Source organism: Rattus norvegicus, chromosome 14, assembly GCF_021556685.1.
Source record: "Rattus norvegicus strain SHRSP/BbbUtx chromosome 14, alternate assembly SHRSP_T2T, whole genome shotgun sequence".
NCBI classification, from domain to species: Eukaryota; Metazoa; Chordata; class Mammalia; order Rodentia; family Muridae; genus Rattus; species Rattus norvegicus.
The window spans coordinates 17,741,898-17,765,144 of record NC_141547.1 but is presented as its reverse complement, the minus strand read 5'-3'; the positions used below and the strand labels follow the sequence as shown (position 1 = coordinate 17,765,144).

The 23,247-nt window shown below is 35.9% G+C and overlaps 1 protein-coding gene across 9 annotated transcripts in view; it reads right to left on the bottom strand.

Annotated features, from left to right (window-relative positions):
- Positions 1–23,247, bottom strand: part of Ankrd17 (ankyrin repeat domain 17) — a 136,933-nt gene that overhangs the window by 93,287 nt on the left and 20,399 nt on the right. For 3 of the 9 annotated variants that reach the window (XM_087582440.1, XM_087582441.1, XM_087582443.1), the window contains exon 1: positions 17,726–17,809. In XM_087582440.1, the coding sequence (XP_087438566.1) occupies positions 17,726–17,779 (54 nt within the window). In that variant the 5' untranslated portion in view covers positions 17,780–17,809. 9 annotated transcript variants of the gene reach the window in all.

Below are 23,247 nucleotides of genomic sequence, written 5' to 3'. Positions count from 1 at the left end.
CTGTGCCTACTTGAGACAATTGGTCAGCAATGTTCAAACAAGTTTACTTACTGTACATACACATCATTAATCTGACACACCATATTGCCTGTTAGTTACTACTTTACTAAGATTGTTTTCTACAATCATGCTACGTATTGGTTTCCAACTATTAAAATCACATTTACTTATTTACTCTGTAAGTATTCACACACGCAAGAGTAAAAGGACAATTTGGAGGACTTAGTTCTCTAATACTTGGATTCTGGAGAGTGAACTCAGGTAGTCAGACTTGGCAAAAGATGCCTTCACCCACAGAAGCATCTCATGAAACCCTTCTGTTTTAGAATCATTTGGATCAAACTGGTGCAGGTCTCAAATATAGGGTTGTGATCCCCGATGTCTGTTTTCCACCATTTTATATATATTTCCCTTTAATATATCATATAGTTTGATTACAAAGCCATCTGGACAGTAAGATGTCTATGTGGGAGCATTTTAAATTACAAACATAATTTCTCAAACAGATTTTTTCAGGGTATTGATTCTTGAGTGAGATTTGGTGTTAGGGATATCCTTGAATTTGTTCCTTTCATCAAATTTAACCTTATGGGCATAAAGCTATTCATAACAGTCCCTTGCTAGTTTCATTTATCTTATAAATGTTACAAATCAAACTCAGGTTTTCACGTTAGGAAAGTACTCTAGTAATAAGGTATATCTTTTCAAAAGTACTTAATTGTGTGTTGGGGCGGGGGGGGGCGCGCATGTATGTGTCACAGCACGTGTGGAAATCAGAGGAAAACTTGTAAGAAGTTGGTTCTCTTTCTACCATATGGGTCCTGAACATCAACCCTCTCAGTCACTGCTCCCAGGTCATTAGGCTTGGCAGAAATGCTTGTCCACAGAGGCATCACTGGCAAGATGCATCCTTTTACTCTCTTCACTCCTCTCTCTCAATTGTAATCATTCCTTTAGAGATTCTGTCTTTATCATCATCATTTCCTTTATTCGGGGTTTTGTTCAATTTGTTCTTTTTGTCATGTTTCCTTATGCACAACTTTTAGATTTGTGATTAACTTCTACTCTTTGGCCAGCTTATGTAAATGTGACCTCTACACCATTTTTTTTTCCTTTTTGTATTGTATGGCAGGGTGACTTCATCAACAAATCCACATTTTAACAATGACCTAAGTCACTAGCCACTTTGCGGATTGTTTCCCAGTAATTTCTCAGCTGAATTCCAGCTTTGTATCTCAATTAGAATTACTAGATTACCTTTTTCCTGGATATATTCTTAAATAGTTATACATAACCCAAGCAGTGTAATCCCAACACGCAAGAGGATTCCACTCTCTAGGGCAGTCTGGGTTAGAAAAAAGTCTAGGGCCAGTGTAACAAAGCTTCTCTCAAAAGTAAAAACAAAAATCCTTCAAAACACTAATTTCCTGACCCATGAAATAGCACTTCAAAGTAATCACTTGGTATCAAGCCCAATGGCCTGTGTTATAGCCACAAGATCCATAAGGTGGGAATGAGAACTGATTCCTTCTTCAAGCTGTCCTCTGACCTCAACATGTATACAGTGGCACACCCCAATTCAAAGATATCAATTATAACTAGCATTTTGTCTTGACCTTTAAGTTATTTTGTATAGATCTAAAGATATATAAAACAAAGTATTTTAATGCCATGCTGAAAAATATACTAGACTGTGCTTGCTTGGGTATCCATTCAATTCCAAAGTATTAAAACTGGGAAGAAGTTAGTCACTTTTATGGTAAGTCTTTTGAATATTTATGTAAGCATGAATTTAGACTTGATTAGAATGAGAAATCCTAAATTTAAAATAAACTGCACTTCTTATACAGTTTAGTTTTAAACACTGTGTGAATATAGACCCCAAGTTTCATAAACACCCAAATATAAAGCAGTGTTCCTCTCCTCCTCATCAGGAGATATGGCAACTAACTACCCACGTGTGCTTCCTTGCTTAGACAAGATACTCATCCAACATAATACTCACGGCGTAGGACAAGGTCAAAGAAGCAGGAAAAAAGGTACGGAACTAAACTGAACAAGATTAATAAATATTTATTCTTGATATAGGTGTGGTGACACCAGCCATTAATCTGAGTCTGCAGAGGCAGAGGCAGAGGCAGAGGCGGAGGCGGAGGAGGGCAGTTCTGTGAGTTCAAGGCTACCCAGGACTACATTGGGAATTTCAGATCAGCCAGAACTACATAAGATACAGTCTCAAAAAGTAACCAAAAAAAAAAAAAAAAAAAAAAATGGAACTACAATGACCATCAATTCTATTATGGTAAACCCTTTAAACATTGTTTTTCAACTATACAGTCAACTTCACTGTAGTGGCCAGGAAAGGACAAACAGAGGAAAATGTAAAGCTGAAAATACCTTACATTTATAAAATTAGGGATTTTGTGATTTGAAATGCAGCAATATACTTTATTATGAAAGTGGCCTGGAGAGTGTGGCAAATGACCTAAAAGAATGATTTTAGGTGCTGGAGAGACAGGACAACAGCAGTTACCAGCACTTGCTGTACAGGGAGAGGACAGGTACAGTCCCCAGAACCCACATGGCAGCTCACAGCGTTCTTGAACTCCAGTTCTAGGGGATCCAATGTCTCTTCTGGTCTCTGTGGACACTACAGTTACAAAGAGGTGGCAAAACATTCATACACATAAAATAAAAATAAATCATAACAGCAACTAGTATTAATAGTAGCACCAATTAGAGAGTTTGAATAAATTTGTTTCATAAAACATAGATGGACAACGTTCCTTAATTACTTTTAAGTCAGACATTTAAAGAGTTCTTTTAGGTTCTAAAATACACATACAGATTATGGCTTTCATGTTTAGTCCTTTCTCTAAGAACCATTTCACATGACTGAAATATGACTAGCTTCCTGTAACAAAAAGGTTTATGCTATTCATTGGGGGAAGGTTTAGGGAAGGAGAGCATATTCTAATAAAAAGCCCTGGAACACTGTTATTCAAAAGGGAGTGGTACAGCTATGACACCGATCTCACCATATAGCCTTGGGAGGCCCGGGGAGCCCTACAAAAACCAAGCTGTCTTCAAGCTCAGATCTGCCTGCCTCTGCTTCCAAGTGTTGGGATTAGAGGCTTGCACCACCATGTTGGGGTTTGCAAAGTGTGCAGAAACTTGTTTGTTTTTCCTGAACTTTGAAAAGTACTATTATATGTATGTGTATGTTTGTATAATGTGCATATCAGAATGCAGACCATATGTGTACATGTGTACAGTTTAGGTGAGAATTTTGCAGTTGGCTCTTTCCTTCCACCTCTCAGTTCCAGGTATCAATAATATGTCTCCAGGCTGTACCTGATCTTGCCAGCACAGTAATTCTTTAGCATTTTTTCTAGAAAGATAAAATTAAAATCTAGTCTTAAAAAAAAAAATCCCCATCAATCCAAGTGGTGCTACAGAGTTTTCAGTGACATTATTATGGTGTCTTGACAGACAAGGAGTAGCAAGCAAACAAGGCTGGATCCCCCCCACAAATGTCTACATCAATGTTTTGCAGTATCATACAAGAGAATTAACTTAAAGTATTAAAATTTATTCCTTACATTTAAAAATATATGAAAAAGATTAGTACATTCAATTTTTAAGAAATTTATAGCATTTCCCATTTACCCAATGTTCTATTTGTCTGTGGTATTCAGAAACAAATATGTATTAAGTATTTAAGCCAATAGTTCTCGGGCATAGTTCTCGGCTACTAAAAGAGGTCCTGTGATAGGAAATAGGAAATCAAATTATACTGGTATTACATCATGGTTTATATTCCTTTCAATACTATTTACATTACAGAAATTAAGGCACTGAGATTAGATGTGGAGAAAGGAAAAGTGAGCTAAATAAAACAGAGATGTATGAAAAAGTCTTCTGGAAACACTCTTATTTTTAAGTTAATTACAAAATATAATTTAAACAACCAAAAAGGAGTCTGAAATGGAGACGTCCTGCATAAGTGAACAAACCATGCTATTCCCAGAAGACAGGGGTTATTAAATGACAATCAGTGGCACGCATATGGTAACTCTGTGCACATCACTGTTCAGAGGCCCCCCAAATAACATAGGCTTGCTTGGTTCCCTATGTGCACCCGCACGAGTGCACTGCATGTATAGAAACAAAGAAGGAATGGGAGAGAACTCCAGAAAGATTAACAAGTCACACTCCTCTTCCCTTCACAAACCTCACAGCAATCTTCTATGTAACTGAGAAAAAACGTCTCCCTTGCTGATTTCTTCACAGAATTACCATTATCTCTACTGTCTCTCAATCTCCTCCCCTTCAAATTACCAATCCCGGGGGCTTTCCTCAGAAACTTTCCTCTATCTGGAATTTGACATTCAAGTATCTGCTCAATTTGCTACTAAGTCCCTATGAACAATCCCTCTTCTTGTCAGGGTTTACTCAAGCTTTAGATTTATAATAAATAGTACACTGAACACTAAATAATTCTAGTTAATACTATCAGAATACTAAATGGCATTCACTTACTTAGCTGCATATTGTCAGTCTTGCCAAATAAAATATAAACCTCAGGAATATTGGAAATTTATCTTATTTCTGGCTTTAGTTCAAGCCAATAACAGTACAGGAAAACTAGAAGTCAGTTAGTTCATTGAGGGTACATAACTTCACTAAAGACACTTAACTTGGCCAAGGCCTTTGGTTGAGATGCTAAACCATTTCCATGTTTTGTTTTGCTTTTTTAACACACTAAAAAGTTTCCAAGGTCAGATGCACAGTTTCTTTGTGTAGTGTCTTAGTGTTGCAATAATAAATTTCTATAAATTTACTGTCTTTTATAAAACTAGAAAATATAAATTATTAATTGTTCTTGTAACAGTGACTTGCATTTTACAGAGATGATTAAAAAAGAAATACTGAAAAGACTCAGTGCACTAGCTAAGAAACAAACTAGATATCAATTACAAAATAAAGAAGAAAAATTTTGAATTCTTTAAATACAGAAAATGCCCACTCTGGAAGACCATGAAATACTGCCTCAGAAAATTGTCTACTTAAAATTTCTACTTCTAATCATTTAAGAAAAAAAGCTCTTTTCTATTCCTTTGGAGAGTTTGGGAAAAAATAGCTTAAAATCGCCTTTATCCATAAGTCTCACAATACTAGAGGTGAACAACACTGTGATTTGCTTTTCTTCTTCTCCACCCCCTCATGAGATTCCAATTCAATCATTTTGAGACATGCTTTCAACATAAGAATAGTAATAATAATGCAAGGTCAAGACAAAATCAATGATGGACAGATAAAGGATAATAATTATAATTAAACCATGAAGTTTATTATGTAAAGATTAAAATAGTATCTCGAACAAAAAACATTTAGACATTCTATCAGACATTTTTTTTAAAGAATATTGATGGGCAGCAGATATACAGAGAGAAGTTAATACATCTCTTAATAAGTGTTACTTGAAATCATCGTGAGATATAGCTTAAACCCGTTTCAATGACAATTATTAAAGCTCAGTGAAGCAAGGTAATGCATGGGAAGCAGGAGCAGTGTGGATCTGAGACCAGGAAGGACTACATCAGTAAACTGGTATTCCAATGGCAATAAAGGTTTGCAAGAATGTGTACAATAAAGAATACTGATATGATACTATAAGAAATGTATATTAAGGCCATTAATATAAATAGTATTGAAGTTCTTCAAAATACCAAAAACAGAATTACCATTATTTACCAACCCCACCCTGGAAAACTAAATCTGTTTTTTTCTGTATCTCAAAGAGACTGTACTCTTCAAACAAAGCATCCATAGGGAGATAAATTGATAAAGAAAACGTAGTATATACTCTACCTAGGTTTTAAAAGCACAGAAACTAGCATGAAACAACACAAAATTCATTATTTTAATATTAAATTGATATTTTAAAGCATATTCTAAACCATAAGCATGCATTTGACTTGTCAATTCAAATTTGAATGCGTAATACAATAAAAGGCACGGAACAAAGGAGTAATGACAAATGGGAAAAGTAAAAAATAGGATGGTAAGAAAACAAAAGTTATAATTACATAAAAGAGAGATGAACTAAATACCAGCTAAAAAATACAGACTAATCCCAAAAGAAAAAAGAATTCTCTACATGGCAGGCCACACATAGGAAATACCTTTATATGGAGATGTCACACATGAGCATCTCACAGGAAAGTTAATAACAGTACCCTTCAGACAACGTGACAAAACTCCAGAGAAAGATGTAACAACATTAAAAGGATCATTCTGACAGGAAAACAAAATGGTCCCAAATTTGCAAATATTTCAGAGTGAAGCCCCAAAATACACAAAGCAAAAGCTCACAGAAAAAGAATGAACCTCTCTATTATTACAATTGAATTGTAATTTTAGCATATCTTTTAGCGATAGAACAAGCAGACAGAAAATCCATAAGGATGTAAAAGATTTACACATCATTACTTAACACAATCTGCCTGCCTCACATTTATGGAACATATTAACAATTAATATATTTTTTTAAAGTACCCATCAAACATTCACAAAAAATGGTCCATACAAGTTTCAACAGATTTAAATAAAATGAACTCTAAGTATATTTTTGATTATGTATAATTAAATTGGAAACCCATAATATTCTAACGTATTTAGAAATGTAACAACTTAAAACAGCTCACATAATCTTTCCCCAAATAAGTTTTCCAATGACCAATGACCATATGACCAAAATTTATCTATATAATTATATCCTCGAATTCTCCCCAAACCAGCATATAAGCAGGACATTCTATACGAACAAAAGCCCAAATATTAGGCAGGAAAAGATTAATTTCACACTGAAATCAACTGAGCAAGACAAAATTGAATCAAAAGTCAAGAGTCTTAAGAGAAATCTAAAAACACTGAAACCTGAAAATTGACAAATAAAAAAAAAGTATCAAAAGATGTGATCCATACATAAACAGCCCACAGAAATGTATAGCTTATGAATGCTAATAAAAGGAAAATAGAAAGGTCTCCAAAGTAAGGAGAACATAGAAAATAAATGGCAAAAATCTATAAAAGATGAAAAGAGATCAGGAATATGAAATGTGAACCAATGGGAAGAGCAAAGAAAATAAGAGTACAAACCGCCAGTACCAGAAGTGAAAGGGTTGGGGTGGGGACTTAGGAAGCTAGTCAATGCCCCATGCTCAACCTCCAACGCCTATTTAAAACGCATCTGGGTCTGACAGCAGATGCACTTGCTATCCTAATGTCAAGGAAGCAAAGACAGAGCGCACAGACATGACCAACATCCAAAGCAGAGGCCATCCCAAGCAACTACCAACTCAACTAAGACTAAAAATAGTTTCTTGTAAGATGAAAAAACACCAAAAATGATAGAGAAATTCCAAACATATATTAAAAAATATTGAGTAAAAAAGTAATTTTTTGCTACTTTACAAGTTACAATCTGAACATGTGCTGTGCTCTTATACACGACGTGGCAACAAGCAATTAGAAAATAACAATTATCGAGCCAGCCAAACGGCTTAGCAGATAAAAACACCTGCACCAAACTTGAAGATCTGTGTCAGACAGAAACGTGACACAGAACCAACTCCTGTGAGCTGTCCTCTAACCTCTGCATGTGCGCAATGGCACATGTGAGCTCCCACACACCGCACATGTATACACAACACACAAAACAAACACACAAATGTAATTTTTAAAAAAGAATTAGCATCTACTACATTAAACAGACAACATGCTTGCAAGACAAATGTAGCACTACTAGTGTGAAGACTGCATAGCAGTGCAGACAGAAACTGGAGAAAACTGCAGCTAGGATGTGCACCAGCGAGCAACAGTTTGCAAGCTCCACTCCAGTTCTAAATACCAGCTGGAAACAAGTCAGGACGCACGATAACTGAGTGCTCCGTGATTTTTTGATCAAATTCATCTTGTTAATAAATCTCTGGAAAATAAATACTTTATAGAAACAAATGAAGCTTAGTGCTGTGTATTTCCATTATTGAGGCCAAAGGAGAAAGTATTTGCTCAGATCTAAGTTTGGGAGAAATATGAGTTCACCGGATTGTCTCACGTACCAAGAAGCTATCAACTATGCACATATCAAAATTCACCCAATTCCACATTTAGAACCAGTTGTCAGTTAACATGAAATATGTTTATTGCATATCTACTTCTGAGCTGCCCTTACCCCTACTCTTCACTTACTAATTCTGGTTTTGTTTTTAGTTTTTATGGAGTATATGCTCTATAAATTACTTTAAATTACTTTTCTCTAATTATAAGCACTTAAGTATAATAATGCTTTATATAAATAGATAAATACATGTTAAACACATGACAACTACTTTTTAAATCTAAAGAGAGTCAACATTCCTATGTCTATAAAATTACTGTTTAATCTGAAACGTAAAACAAACTATACTTTTTCAAAATAAAAAGGTAGAAGACGGAAATAAATGGAAGGAAGATTAGACAGAGAAAACTTCGAGAGAGGTCAAGAGAGGTAAGCTTAAGACAGGACATATAAGTGCAAAGTGCAGACCAAAGGCCGTAAGACAAATGAGGAGATTTATCAAATACTATGCTTATTGAGCCGAACTGAGCTTCAAGTTTTGCTGCTCCCCCACCCATCCACACAAACGTACTGTTTTGTGTGTGAGAAATGTTGATGTTCACCTGCTGCCCTGGCTAGACAGCAATGATCCCCTAGAATCCTGTTCTTTCTGCCTTCTGTTGCTGGGATCCCACTTGGCCCACAGATTTTCCTTCGGAGGTGCTAGCGATATAAACTCAGGCACTCGGCCTTGTGCAACAAGCACTTTCTGCCCTGCTTAGTTTCTTAATGAATGAAGGACACATATTAATCAAAATATTTTGACATTTATTTACTTAGTGTGTTTGTTATACATGCATGCACATTACTGCGATATAAATATGGAGATTCAGGAATTGGTTCATCCCTTTCACCATGTGGTACTGGGAACTGAATCCTGGTACTTTGTGGCAATTTACCCATAAAGTCATTTTGCCAGCCACTTTATTTGAACTTATCTTTCGCTTTTCTAAATATATAGCCAAATTAGTCTCTGAGGAAGGAAAAAACCTCAGAATCAAATTAAAACCAAAGCAGCATCCATGTCAGGGTACAAAGACAAAAAGAAAGGTAAAAATGTTCAAGGCTGTTTCTGCCTGATTCAAATCCAGCCACCTTGTCTCTTTTTCTTTTTTTTTTTTTTTTTTGGAGCTGGGGACCGAACCCAGGGCCTTGCGCTTCCTAGGCAAGCGCTCTACCACTGAGCTAAATCCCCAACCAACACCTTGTCTCTTAATACAGGATTACTTCCCACCATCCCCCAAAAAAGGAAGAAGGAAAGAAAAAGAAAATGGTTCAAATTTGAAATAAATGTTTCATGTCTCCGTCTCTGACTTGCTCTTTGGAATTTCAAGACGATTTCTGTGGAGTTCTGGCTCTCCCGGAACCCAGAAATCTACCCCCTACCTCCTAAACACTGGGATAAAGGCTGTGCCACCGCTGCACACTCACTTCCCAGACTGTGACCAAACAATTTACAAGTCATCCCTGATTATGCAGACCGAAGAAAATGACGGATAGAATTTATAAAATCATTTCAATTTTTAAATATCTCTAACACAATTGGTATTCGATATTGTTTTTACAACAAAAATAAGTTCTTAGGTGCTTGAGTGACAGCCCAGCAGTTTTGAGCACTTTCTATTCTAGAGGACCGGCCTCATGGTAGCTAGTTACAACCATGTGTTACTAGTCCCAGGGGATCTGATACCCTCTTCAGAAACTCTATAGGTACCAGGCACATATCATGAACATATATACATGCACTCAAACATACACGTAATAAATTAGAAAATCCTAAAAGAAAAGCAACCAGTTTTCTCTCTCTTTTTTTTTTTTTTTCCAGAGCTGGGGACTGAACCCAGAGCCTCTACCGCTGAGCTAAATCCCCAACCCAGCAACCAGTTTTCTTAGTTGTAATTCTCTCACTACTTTAAGCCCACAAACTCCTCATTCTAAGAATTCTGAGTGACAAAGATAGGACTCAAATTTAGACTATGTGGTTAATTAGTAAATTCAAGAAAATGATAAAATACATTAGAATGAAGCTTACTTACGTCTAAAATAGTTTTGCTCCTCTGAAGGGTAGTTAACTTGGGTGATATTCAGGTAAGCTGATAATTATTCAAATGTGATCACTGACACCAACTTTTGTAAAGTAGGTTATCTACCTCTTCAGATGCCAAGACTCTCTCCAGAAGTACTGTAAGGTCAAAATTCCTTACAGGAGATGGTCTCAGCACACAATGCACACAAAGCACAGTAGAGGACTCCAAGCAGTACAGAAACCCTTATATGCTGACATGAGCCTGTAATCAATATCTTTCTGTCTCTGTCTGTCTCCTCCCTCTCTACCCCCGCCCCTCTAACGGACTGTATACACAACATACACCCTGGCATGCTGACATGAGCCTGTAATCAATCTGTCTCTGTCTCTCTCCTCCCTCCCTACGCCCCCCCTTCTCTCTCTCTCTCTCTCTCTCCCTCTCCCCCCCTCTCTCTCACACATACACACACTCACTCACACTCACACACACACACTCTCTCTCTCTCTGACTCTACACAACATACACCCTGGCATGCTGACATGAGCCTGTAATCAATCTCTGTCTCTGTCTCTCTCCTCCCTCCCTACGCCCCCCCTTCTCTCTCTCTCTCTCTCTCTCTCTCTCTCTCTCTCTCTCTCTCTCTCCCTGTCTCTCTCTCTCTCTCTCTCTCACACATACACACACTCACTCACACTCACACACACACACTCTCTCTCTCTCTCTCTCTGACTCTACACAACATACATCCTGGCGTGCTGACATGAGCCTGTAATCAGAGGCACAGAAGTCAGTACATTTGCAATACTAAGGTGGTGGTTATTTGCTTATTCATCATGCAAATCATACACTAACACAAAAGTAATGGACCATAAGAATCCTGGCCACGCTTCACACAAGTATATACTAGCTAGTAGTACCATATTTCCTACTTATATAAATGTAGCTATGAGGGCAAAGAAGCACAAAGACAGTTCTTTTGCAAAACAGTAAAAAACACTTAGCAGTTTCCCTCCTTTCCTCCCCCTTTCTCATCTGTTTACTTAGTCAAGGTTTCTCTTGGAAGTCCAGACTGGCCAGAACGCTGGCTCTCTTATGCGATCCTGGAGCTCACAGAACCCTGTACATCTCGGTGACGACTGGAGCTCTGTTGTCACTATGCCCCAGCAATGTAAAATTTTTCAATCATTTTTTTAAAAATTCTATATTGTAAATTTGAAGGCATTTCTGCTGAATGTGCACGATGATTACCTGCAGAAAAACTTTAGGATGTGAACAGAATATGGGATGCCATTTTTAAAAGATTGTTTAATTCAGATTTAGTTGGTAGACATTCTCTCAAAAATGAATGAAACCAAGAATGTCATTTCAAGAAAGACTGTGTTCACATTGTATGTTGTTAACTATTAAACTCAGGCTTCCAGGAATAGCCAGATTCTGGAAAACATCAGACACTGTACCATAACACAAGGCGGCCAAGTTTTCAATTTTTAGACAGCAATGGCAATACAATATAATTCTCTAAATTAATTACACTATTATGTTAGGTACATAACTTGTGTGCATGCAAGCACATGTGTGCATGTGTGCGTGGGTGTGCATGTCTCTGTGCGTTGTGTCCACATACATGAGTGCATGCCATGAAATACACATGAAGAAAGAGGTCATCAACTAATGGGACTGATTCTTTCCTCCAGGTTTGGCAACCACTTACTGCCTTTGTAGGCTGAGCCATCTCAGACTACCAACAAAACCCCATAGTATCCTCTAAATGACTAGTATGTTATCAAATGTGCTTCTGATATAGTCAAAGCACAGCAGTTTATGATAACATAAAATACAAGAATAATTTATCAGATTCCATGTTCAAGAAACTACTGGTGCTTATTGACAAGCCTAACAACCTAGTTTTTATCCCTAGAACCCAAATAGTAGGAAAAACACGCTCGTTCCTGTAAGCTGTCAATTGTCTCCTCTTGAGGGCCCGTACACATACAAACACATAAACATGCACCCACACACAGTAAATGTAAAGCAAATATAAAAAGAAACTCCACCTGTACAAGGTGACAGGCATTAAGAAGAATACCCACAATTATCTTAGTTATTAACCCCTTTTCCAAACCTGTATCACTGCTCACTTCAATTTCTTCTGAGACTTTACCCAAACAAATTATACAGTGAATATACAAGCAGATGACACTTTAGTTACTTCTATTAAGGCAAACTTAAAAATCATATGTAGAAATATAAAGCACTAACACTGTTTAGTTCTTTTGAAAAATAGCTTAGCTTTAAATATATGTATGCTAATAGGTCTAGTATTTTAAGTAACTAAGTGTTTAAATTTTCTACATTTTAATTTTTAATAATATAAATACTGATATTTTCTAATACTACAAATATTAATAGACATAACTCTCATAACCAAAAGCTTTTTGGGCCCTTAACGTCTAAGCAGTTTGAATGCTAAGACTATAAAGAGTATTTAAATATGCTCTCAGGATCAACTTTCATCTGTCAAATGGGAGGATGATAGCATAAACATGATATATAAGGTTACTGCTACTTTAAAAGACAATCTAAGAATTAAGTGTCAACTATGTATGTTCCTGGGCTCAATGTTTATTTAGGGTTACTTCATTATTCCTTTTATAAAGTAGGTCCCTCACAGAATTGTTTAGATTCACTAGAGAAATAAACATTATTCCCCGTTTGATAATAACTTAATACTCGATAAATAGCTAATATGGTTCATCAGACCACTAATGTAGACAAACTATAACTCCTAACCCATTACTCAAATCTGACTTTATTAACTAATTATTAATAGTCAATATTAACCCAATCACCTATGAAACCAAAGGTTGTCATTCCAAGGGCCTCCACACTGACACCAGTAATAAAGCAGAACTCAGATGCTCACCAACGAAGCAGTAATCAAGGATACTTCCTATCAGCTCAGCCCCTCAGTGAATTTCCCAGCAATGCTTGTAGCACGCATCCAGATACTGCATCACACAGATGATTCTCAGTCATGACGCACACAATGCCTAACCACTAGATTACATCAATCAGTGGTGGGACTAGAAGCTCACTGAACGGCCTCACCTGAAACTCGTATTTCCTATGGAAGCAATTATGTTTATTCCTACCTTTGTGTAAACAGTCTGAACCTCTGTAAGGCATGAAAATGTGTCTAAAATGATAATGGTGTTACTACCACAAACTTACCTTTTACAGGTTTGCTTTTGTACTCCCAAAGTCGGTATGAAGGCAATGTGGCAACTTCTACTCACTATTCCAAGACAAACTGGGCTAAAATCAAATTTATACTGAAAAAAAAAAAAGCTAAAAGAACATGTGTGTGTGTGTGTGTAGTATATGTAAGCATGTCTATAGTATAACTAGCTTTAAAAGTCAAAAATGATCTTTGACAGCCCCTCACAAATATACATACATATACACATAAAGAGGCAACCTATGATGATGTTACAATGAAATCCAAACAATAAAAAATTAAAGATGACAATTTAAGCAGGAATGGTGGTGGTACATTTAGAAGGAACAGCTACATTAGAAGCATAGGAGAACGCTTAAGTTCAAAGCCACCCAGTTCTATTACACACAGTTAGTTAGACAATGTCTCCTACCCAGAAGACTGTGAGCATGTACAGGTAAAGAGTAATCAAATTAATGGAAGATGTCAACTTTCTAAAGATACTCCTGAAAACAGACCTCAAATTATTTAGACAGGAAACAAGTGTTAGTAAATATGGATCAGCATAGGCTCTCAATTTTAGACTTTAAAATACTAATGGCAAAAATTTCTTCCTCTGTACTCTTTAAATTTTAACCTCCTGAAACAAAATAAGCTGGGTTAACTACTGAATTTCTAGTATTCATCTGCCCACACTACGTGTACTTTAAAAAACCAAAAATGAGTAAACAGATATTTACTCATCCAAGATGTCTCATTTTAATTATAAAACCTCTTTTTGAATTGAAATTACATATCAACTAAAACAATTTCCATACTTAAACTTATTTCTAACACATCGACTTATATGTATGCCCTAAGGGTTACTCCATGCAGTTCTTCCTAGGAGAATATGTGTTAAATCATGCTGGTATGTTTTATAATATAAAAAGAAATATAGCCAGTAACTGATGAGAGACTACTTACAAGGGACCACCACCAAAACCAATCAATGATAAATAGCACACGGAAGTTCCGTATTCAAACTACAAATTGATTTATTATTTGCCCACCTCTTGACAAATGAAAAATAGTTAACTGCTCTATGGCTTTTTCAATCTTATTTAAAAACAAACAAACAAACAAACAAAAATCCAACATATATCAAAGCAAGAATATATAATACAATGGGTATTTCAGCTTCAAATTTAAAAGCAGTGCAGTTAACGGCTCAAGCCATGAACGTGGCAGGCCCTTTACCTAGTAAATGCTGGGACCCACAGCATCAAGCATCAATCTATAGTCCTAGCTTTAACTGACAAGGAAATACGAGACTGGGCATGAGAACTATACTCAACGTTCCTGTTTTCATACATTTATTTTTCAAAAGAAAAAATAAAACCAAAGAACACAGTTTAAAGGATTCGGAATTTAATTAAAAGATAAATAACTTCCTGTTATTTCATGTTGTTGTATACAAAGCCTATATATAGTCCTCAAGTTTTTACAAACACAAAGCTCTCGGTCACTCCAATTCAGGCTACTCTACGCCTCTCAGAAAATTAAGGGTTTTTCTTCCCATTGATCTTCTGAGGACTGCTGAGACAGGCTACTGCATATAACTGACGACAAAACCATGACATTCTGAAATTAGAATCATGTCTATATGAAACAACAAATATTAGATTAACAAAAGTACTTACACACTGGATGAAAGCCTGACTCTTATTTCTAATAATTTTCTACTATCTTGAGCTCAGTTCCTTTTACAGTAGTTTAGCAGAAGGAACAGAAGCATTTTGACTACTTTAATTTGGAAAAAAATTAACTGATTTAGTTAACCAAATTATTCTTGTTCACCAAACTGGACAGTTGAAAAAACCATGATATAAATTATAACCAATCCTTCTAGTTTTATTTTAAATTTCAGAAATTTATTTCATTCAAGATCTTAAAGATTTAAAGTGTCAACTAGTCTTCATGTGAATGTGTATATATACATATACTTGTGATTGTATTTAAAATGTTTAAGATGTTAAAATGTGATTTGAAATCACATGCAAGTTTAAAAATTAAATTTAAAAACAGAACCACAGTACAATGGATACATCTATTTCTGGTTTTAAGTTCTATTTCTCTAAGATTTAATAAGAAGGCTTTTAAGACTTATATGATTCAAAGGGTCAATTTACAAACCAGAAAAAAAGTTAATGATTATTTAATATAAATATCCAAGAGTTTTACATTTTTAATAAATCTAAAATGGCAAAGGCAAAAACTACAATAGCACACTTAAAATTACTGGCTTAACATTATTTACAGTAAGACTGACAATGCTAGACAAATACGCTGCAGTATCCATCATGAACATTTATAGTAATTAAGTTCTTAAAAAAATACAAGAAGTCAAGGGTAATTTCTCTAGAGAGCTCATTCAGTAAGACGTGTCTGCTTACTTACAGTATTAAGGCACTTTTAAAAACAGTGCAATTCAGAGTTAGAAAATACATTCTTTACCTATTCTGGCCTTGTACCATTCTAAATACTTTCACTTTTAAAAGGTAATCCTTTTGTTATTTGCAAATTTTTCACATCTATTCTGCTAACTAAATTATAGTATTTTAAAAAGAAAACTACTCACTAGAGTTTAATGCAACAGGTATAAAGAAACCAAATTAAAATAGGTGGGGAAATTAGGACAAACAAGATGACAGTGACTTTAAATAACATAATAATGAATACACACTACAGCATCCACACCTGGCCCTTAACAGAAGTAATTATAGCCAACTGCTATGCCAGCAGGAAAGGACCTGTGATGTATAAAACTCCTATCAAAGGGTCTTTAAAAGAAAATGAAGACTTCTAAAATATTTTATAATCTTAAATTTACATGTCCTAAGAAAACTGTTAAATAGGTTTATCAAAACTCCATGAATCTCATTTCTATAAAATCCAAGCAAATTTTTTAAAGATCAAATTAAAAAGCACCACCAGCCCTTTAAAATCTAATTAGGTCTGTTTAAACTTGACTGCCGAAGAAGTCATGTGACCACTTCTAATTACTGAATGTATATATACCACTGTTTTGCAGTAAATAATTTCACAGCATTTTAAAGGAAACTAACTAACAGGGTCAAAGCTAGGGGCGGAGTAGAGGAAAGACTGGAAATTAACCACCCAAATACAACTTACACAATAAGGCGGGGGGGGGCGGGGGGGGGCGGCGCATGTTGGCAGGTATCTGCAAGGAGGTAGTAATACAATGGAATCAGTTTTCATTCTGCAGAACCCTGAGATGCTGCAATGTCAGCTCCAGGCACACTGAAAGACTCCAGAAAATGCTCATTGATCATGCAGCACTTTATAATGCGCATAGGCTTTTTCTCCTCTTGGCCCCGCCTAGTTTCCCTTTGCAGCAGCTCCCAAGCCCTCTCCCCAGGATGAAATCTCTCTTTTGAAGACAGTGAAATGGTAACAATTATCCTCACACTACCATAAAGCCTCGATATTTGAATAGCCAGGCTTTTTATTCCTTTTCTTAAAAAGGAGAAAGAAAACACAGTGGCCACCCCAATAACAACCCTGCATCCTCACAGATAAGGATCTGATATTTGCGTAAATACAGTTTTTGTTATCATGTTACAACAAGGCCATCATCAGTCACAGTTGCAGTTTGGCACTATTTCCTTGAACTGCTTTTTATTCAAATACTGTCATTTAAAACTGATATAATCAGAAAAAAATATCATTTAAAATACCCATGGAGACTGTAATATGCATTCCAACATCAGAACTCAAATTTTAGGTTTTTTAAATTAAATTCCTAATTTATTTTACAATAAAGGCACATGAAAAATGTAGGATCAGAGTGTACCACTTAAATTAAACAATTATTTTATCAGGCTAAAATAACCGACAGTTTTTCACAGGAATTGCAAGCACAGCTTTAGGCTTAGATATGTAAATGAATTCTAAGACATATGATACCAAACCTACTTCAAGCTGCTTTGCAGACCCCACCTTCTAATGAGTTAATTTAAAGGTCACCACCAGCACAAGGCTTTTAATTAAATCCAAACATTCTCCCTTTTTTTCTACCAAACACATCTACAATTTATAAAACATGTTGTTTAAACAGTTTAATAATCATGTGAACCAGACTGACACATCCTCACAGGAAACAAGGTCTGTCCGGATCTTGCTTTTATGCTCTGCCTCTCTCTCTCTCTCTCTCTCTCTCTGCTCTCTAATCTATTCATCTATGAGACAATTCTAGCAGATAAGATTTCTTTGTTCAAATTTCAACTTTCATTTCATTTACAGACCTAACCCTACCTCAAGAATGTCTTCTAGCACATATGCTTCCATTTCAGCCGCTGTCTCCACCATGTTTTATCAAACTGCCATGTTTCTTACTGCACTATGATTAGATCATTGCCAGCAGGAACACTCCTCTGTGTCAGCAAGGGAACAGGAAATGGAATGTTCTATTACATGCCTAAAGCAGCTTAGCTGTTCACCAGCCAGGCATCTACCAAAAGAGCAGGGGGTGACTCATTCCGTATTCTTTAAAGACACAGAAGCTCTATTTCCAAGCAAACTTCTGTCAAGTAATTTCAATAGATTAAAAACCTCATATTTTAATATTACAAATTATAAAATCTCAATTTTCCTAAAAGAATATTTTTAAAGCTACTTAAATACCTGATTGAACAAAAGAGGTCCAAGTGGTTACACAGCAGTTTATCCTTTGTAAAGTCTTACGGTGAGATTAGCTGCTGTATTAAAGATGCAGAGGCATGATAATGCTAAGTTAGGAATTTGGGACAACAAGCAAATGGATTATATAATACACCTAACTATCGGACCTAACTTAAGAGTGTAAGAAATATCTTAATGCAGGCTTTTTAAATAGTAAACTGCTTTCCTATGAACGTATAATCTGTTTGCAAAGGCCTGTAAGTACAAAATTAACATCTACTATATACTGCAGTATATATCCTATTTTCTGGTAATGCCTTCAACTTCATTCATTAATCACAACAGTGTAGTTTTTCTATTGGTATAAATATTTCAAGGCACCTGGCATAATGACTGCATATCAGAAAGTATGTTAGGGGTAGTCAGTATCAGACTTCATCCTAAGAAGTCTATATGAGATGAAGCGAAATAAAGTATCTATTGTATAAGAGACACTTTTACTGTGGCAGGCGACATATAAGTTTTGTCTTGTGATTTAAAAAACAACAAAATGTTACTTTGCCCCCATAATAAGAGCCAGCTATGTGACAGTAACATACAGTTACAGTGGGTTTACTATACACCACTGAAATGTCTTTATGTCTATTAACTTGCATCATTTCCACTGTCTTAAAAGATGCTATTATTATACCACTTTAAAGACGTGGATGCCAAGCAACCAGAGCTTCCAGGGACTAAGCCACTACCTAAAGACTATACATGGACTGACCCTGGACTCTGACCTCATAGGTAGCAATGAATATCCTAGTAAGAGCACCAGTGGAAGGGGAAGCCCTGGGTCCTGCTAAGACTGAACCCCCAGTGAACTAGACTGTGGGGGGGAGGGCGGCAATGGGGGGAGGGTTGGGAGGGGAACACCCATAAAGAAGGGGAGGGGGGAGGGGGATGTTTGCCCGGAAACCAGGAAAGGGAATAACACTCGAAATGTATATAAGAAATACTCAAGTTAATAAAAAAAAAAAAAAAAAAAAAAAAGACGTGGAAAGCAGGGCATAGAATACAAGGTGCTTGACCAAGTTTTCCAAGCTAAACTGACTTGGCTAAGGAACTAACACTGGTGAATCAAAGCAGTTAGTTCTGGATTTTATTCTCAGAATCAGCTACTGAAGTCTTTCTGCAGATAATATTATTACGTTTTATGAATAAGGAAACAATGCCCCAGCCTGGGCAAACAATTACATAACAAAACCGAAATCACATTCAATCTAGAGCGGTGGGACTAAGAGAAGCTAGTTGCAAACAAGTGTATCAGAAATGCCGCTGCCCTTGGCCCACATACAGCACCCACATTTATGTATGGCAATGCTACTTGGCAGCTTCTCCAAACCATCTTCCTGCTGGAACATAGCACAAAGTAAACCAGCAATCTGAATTTCATTACCTCCTACCTTCAAGGTCAACTTTAAGCTTTAAGTAATCTTTAAGCTTCAAATAAACTTCATCTTCAAACTAAAGAGCAAGCTTTCTCTCCCTCAGAACTTCAGTATCAGGTTTGAACTCAAGGACTCACTGGTTAGAACATTCACTCTTTTTTCTCATCAGCCAAGAAAAGGCTTCTCAAAAACTTTATTTGAAAACAAATAGGTTCCTCCAAAACTCAAACCAAATACTCCTTCTGAGATAGCTCAGTGGGTGAAAGCTATGCAAGCCTAACCCTGAGCCCACATAGAGATGGAAGGAGAGAACCAACCGCACAAAATTTAGTATGAACAGAATACACATTTCAAATATTCTGTAATATTTTGTTATACATCAAAATATTTATTTTCCCATTAACCTTCCTTTCTAAGCCATCTTGCTAATATAAACTCAGAGTTAAAGCAAGCAAAATACTATGAAAGGAGATGCATACACATCTACCTTAAAATTCATCATTTTTAATACAATTCAACTTCATTTTACAGAGGGGAAAAATCCCATATCAGTTGTCCAGAAAAGATTTCAATGAAAAAATACCACCCCCCAGTGGAAAAGATATTAAAGTAATTAACATGACAAGATACACAAACAACTAAAAATCAATACATAAAAGAAATATAGAACAAGCCTTTAAAACATTTACTAAAGTAAAATTCAAATGCTCTATAAAGTTTGGCATCTAGGCTCAGAATTGGTTTGCTTAACTAGAAAAGAAAGCAGCTAAGACAGAGAGTATACACAAATTATGTGGTAATTAGCCAGAACACCATTTTGAATATTGGTGTGTTTCCCTAAATTTTATTTGTTTATTTACTTTTGGTGGTGGCAATCAAACCTGATGAGATTTCAAAATCCACATTTTCAAACAAAAGAAATACACTATAAAGATGCAACCCACAGAAAAACAGACTAAGGAAAGTAACCATTCACTTCTCAAAATGTATTTGAGTTTTCTCTCTACATTAGCAGATAATGCCGTACATTATCAACTACATTGTGTATGTCAGTTTAGAGACATACAAAATACCAATTATATAATAGCCCAGCCAAGCATAAGTGAAAAATCATAAAGACTTAAAATGATTCGAGTCTAGATATATGTCAAATTTATCACAGTAATATTCTTTCAATTACTATTAAGTTATTTTCTCTTCTACGAGCTATAGCCAATCCATATAAATTAATATATATGCATGGAAAATACTAACAACATACAACAGAATACATACATCACAGGACTGAAGATGCAGCTCAGTGATAGGACACTGACCATGCATACACAAGAGCCTGAGTTTTGTCAGCACCACAAAAATAGCACTAAAAAGCAGATAAAAGTAAACCTCTTATCATCCTTCAGAGGTGCAACCAATCGAGTATCTCCATTTCCATACACATCTTAGTGTAAGAATGTCTTTACACAAATGGAAACATGCTGTGCATGTTGTCCGTTTCTACAGGTTCTGCACCGTGGATTCCAAAACAGAAACAGGACAAACATGGTACCTGCACAACCTTTTACATGACAAGCCTACAATATGTACCTAAGCAATCTGAAGATGATCTAAGTAGGCAGAAGGGGGGGACAAAATAAAGTCTAATTGGAAGGAATGATCTGAGGGATCATCAGATTTTGTCTAAGGAAAAGAGAAGACTCATCACTTGCTGAATGAATCATGGGTAGTTTTTTTTTCTAGGTCTGGAGAAAGACAATGCACATAATGAGTCCAAATCTTGAAGGACATCACAGAACCTTGGCATCTTTCCTCCACAGCTGAATTGTCCAAGCTAGCATTCAGTCACATTTTCCTACTGAAGCTTCTCCTAACCTTTTGGACCATGCACAGGTAGCTGCACAAGTTCTATCCCTATATAAATTTTATATAAGTGACTGGAGTACAATGGCCCCAGTTCTCCATCTACACCAGACTGTGTATGCAAACTATATGTCAAACAACCTGTTTATAAGTAATAGTCTACAACATATGTTCCAACTAGCACATGTAAAATCTATTTTTGACAATTGTTCTAATTTCCAATAAAAACACTAACATTTTCTGTCCACTACTAAAAGGCATCTATATTATCCATAACAGCTCATACTATATTTAATAGCCCTTAGTATATATTCTCTGTATATGCCAGAATATAACCATATAATAACTTTCAAAAGAGATATGTATAAAGATGTTTCTGTATTAAGCCTAGAGAGTGATATTGTTTCTCTACAAATACAAAGTATTTCTAACACAACTCTATGGCAAATTTTAGATCTGAAATTAGCATTATTCATAAAAGTATCTTGGCTTATACTAAAAGCTCAGAAGTTACACCTTATCTTGAACTTCCCTTTAAAAAAGTTATTCTTGCTATATTAACTTCAATTAACTACTGTTTAAAATGCTACAATGCAAAGTCTATCAAAATCTCTGCATCTGGAGAAAAGAATGGTATAAAATATCTGACCTATAAAAATATAATCTACTTCTGTTAAAATTCAAATTACATCCAAGGTTTGGTGCTGGTGCTTTCTTAACTTGAAGTCTACTGTGAATAAATAGATGTCTGAAAGAATTCAATATACTAAAGTCCCAGAGCCTCCACGAACCATTTGTGTGTGGTCTTATTAAGTAAGATATGGCTAAATGTATTACCTCATGTCTTCTGATTAACCTTCTAATTATTGTGGAGATTTTTGTTTGTTTTTTGAAACAAAGTCTCACTGTGTAGTTCAGGATAACAGAGAACTTAAGTAGCCCAGTCTAATCTAGAATTCAGCTTCTCAATGCTGGGCTTACTGGCATCCACCACCATACACAGCCAAATTATCTACTTGCAAAGAAGAAATTTTAATGTAATCTTTCCATGTACACTAAGAGGAAGAATGGGCCACATTAAACAGTGCTTGAGTCTTCTGTTGCTGTTTTAGTATTTTGAGACAGTCTTGTAGAGCAGTGGCATATAGGCTGGCATATAAAACATTATGTGGCTGGGATAATTCACTTTCCTCCCAGAGTGCATGGTATCACTACTGGTCCCAGTACTGAAAGAGCTTTAACAACACAGAGCACTATGTAATTTCTACCCATTTTCTAACATAAGCCAGGTCTCACTTTGTAAGCCTGACTGGCCTAAAGTCTAGTTTTCTTTTTAAAGATCATCAATAACAGTTTGAACATGCAGTTATACATTTACTGAGTACTTACCAGGTTTTAAGGTCCATACTACAAACTAGATAAAGAATGATTTTTTAAAATCATAGTCTCCATGAACTCCATCAAGATTCCTGGCCAAGTTTACCATCTGTCTAAAATATCCATCATTTTTTCTCATTACAGTTCCTTTCTATTCTTCCCAAATCCAACTAATGAAACATAAAACTCAACTTAGAGCAGCACAGAAGAGAACTAGTCTATTTAAATATCATATATTTCAAACTAGATGTGTCCTGCACACAGAATATGATTTAAGCAGCCTTATCTAAACTTAAGCAACAGAGTAAGCAAAGTAAATAACGCGGCTAGTCTGAAATAATGCCTTTGTCAGCTGACACTTGCTATTCATTACCTTTCCTCATGACAGGTAAGTCACACCATGAATTCATTATTTTTCTAGTATTCACACAATAGGCTCTATCAATATATAAAACTGGCAAGGGCTGGAGAGGTGGCTCAGTGGTT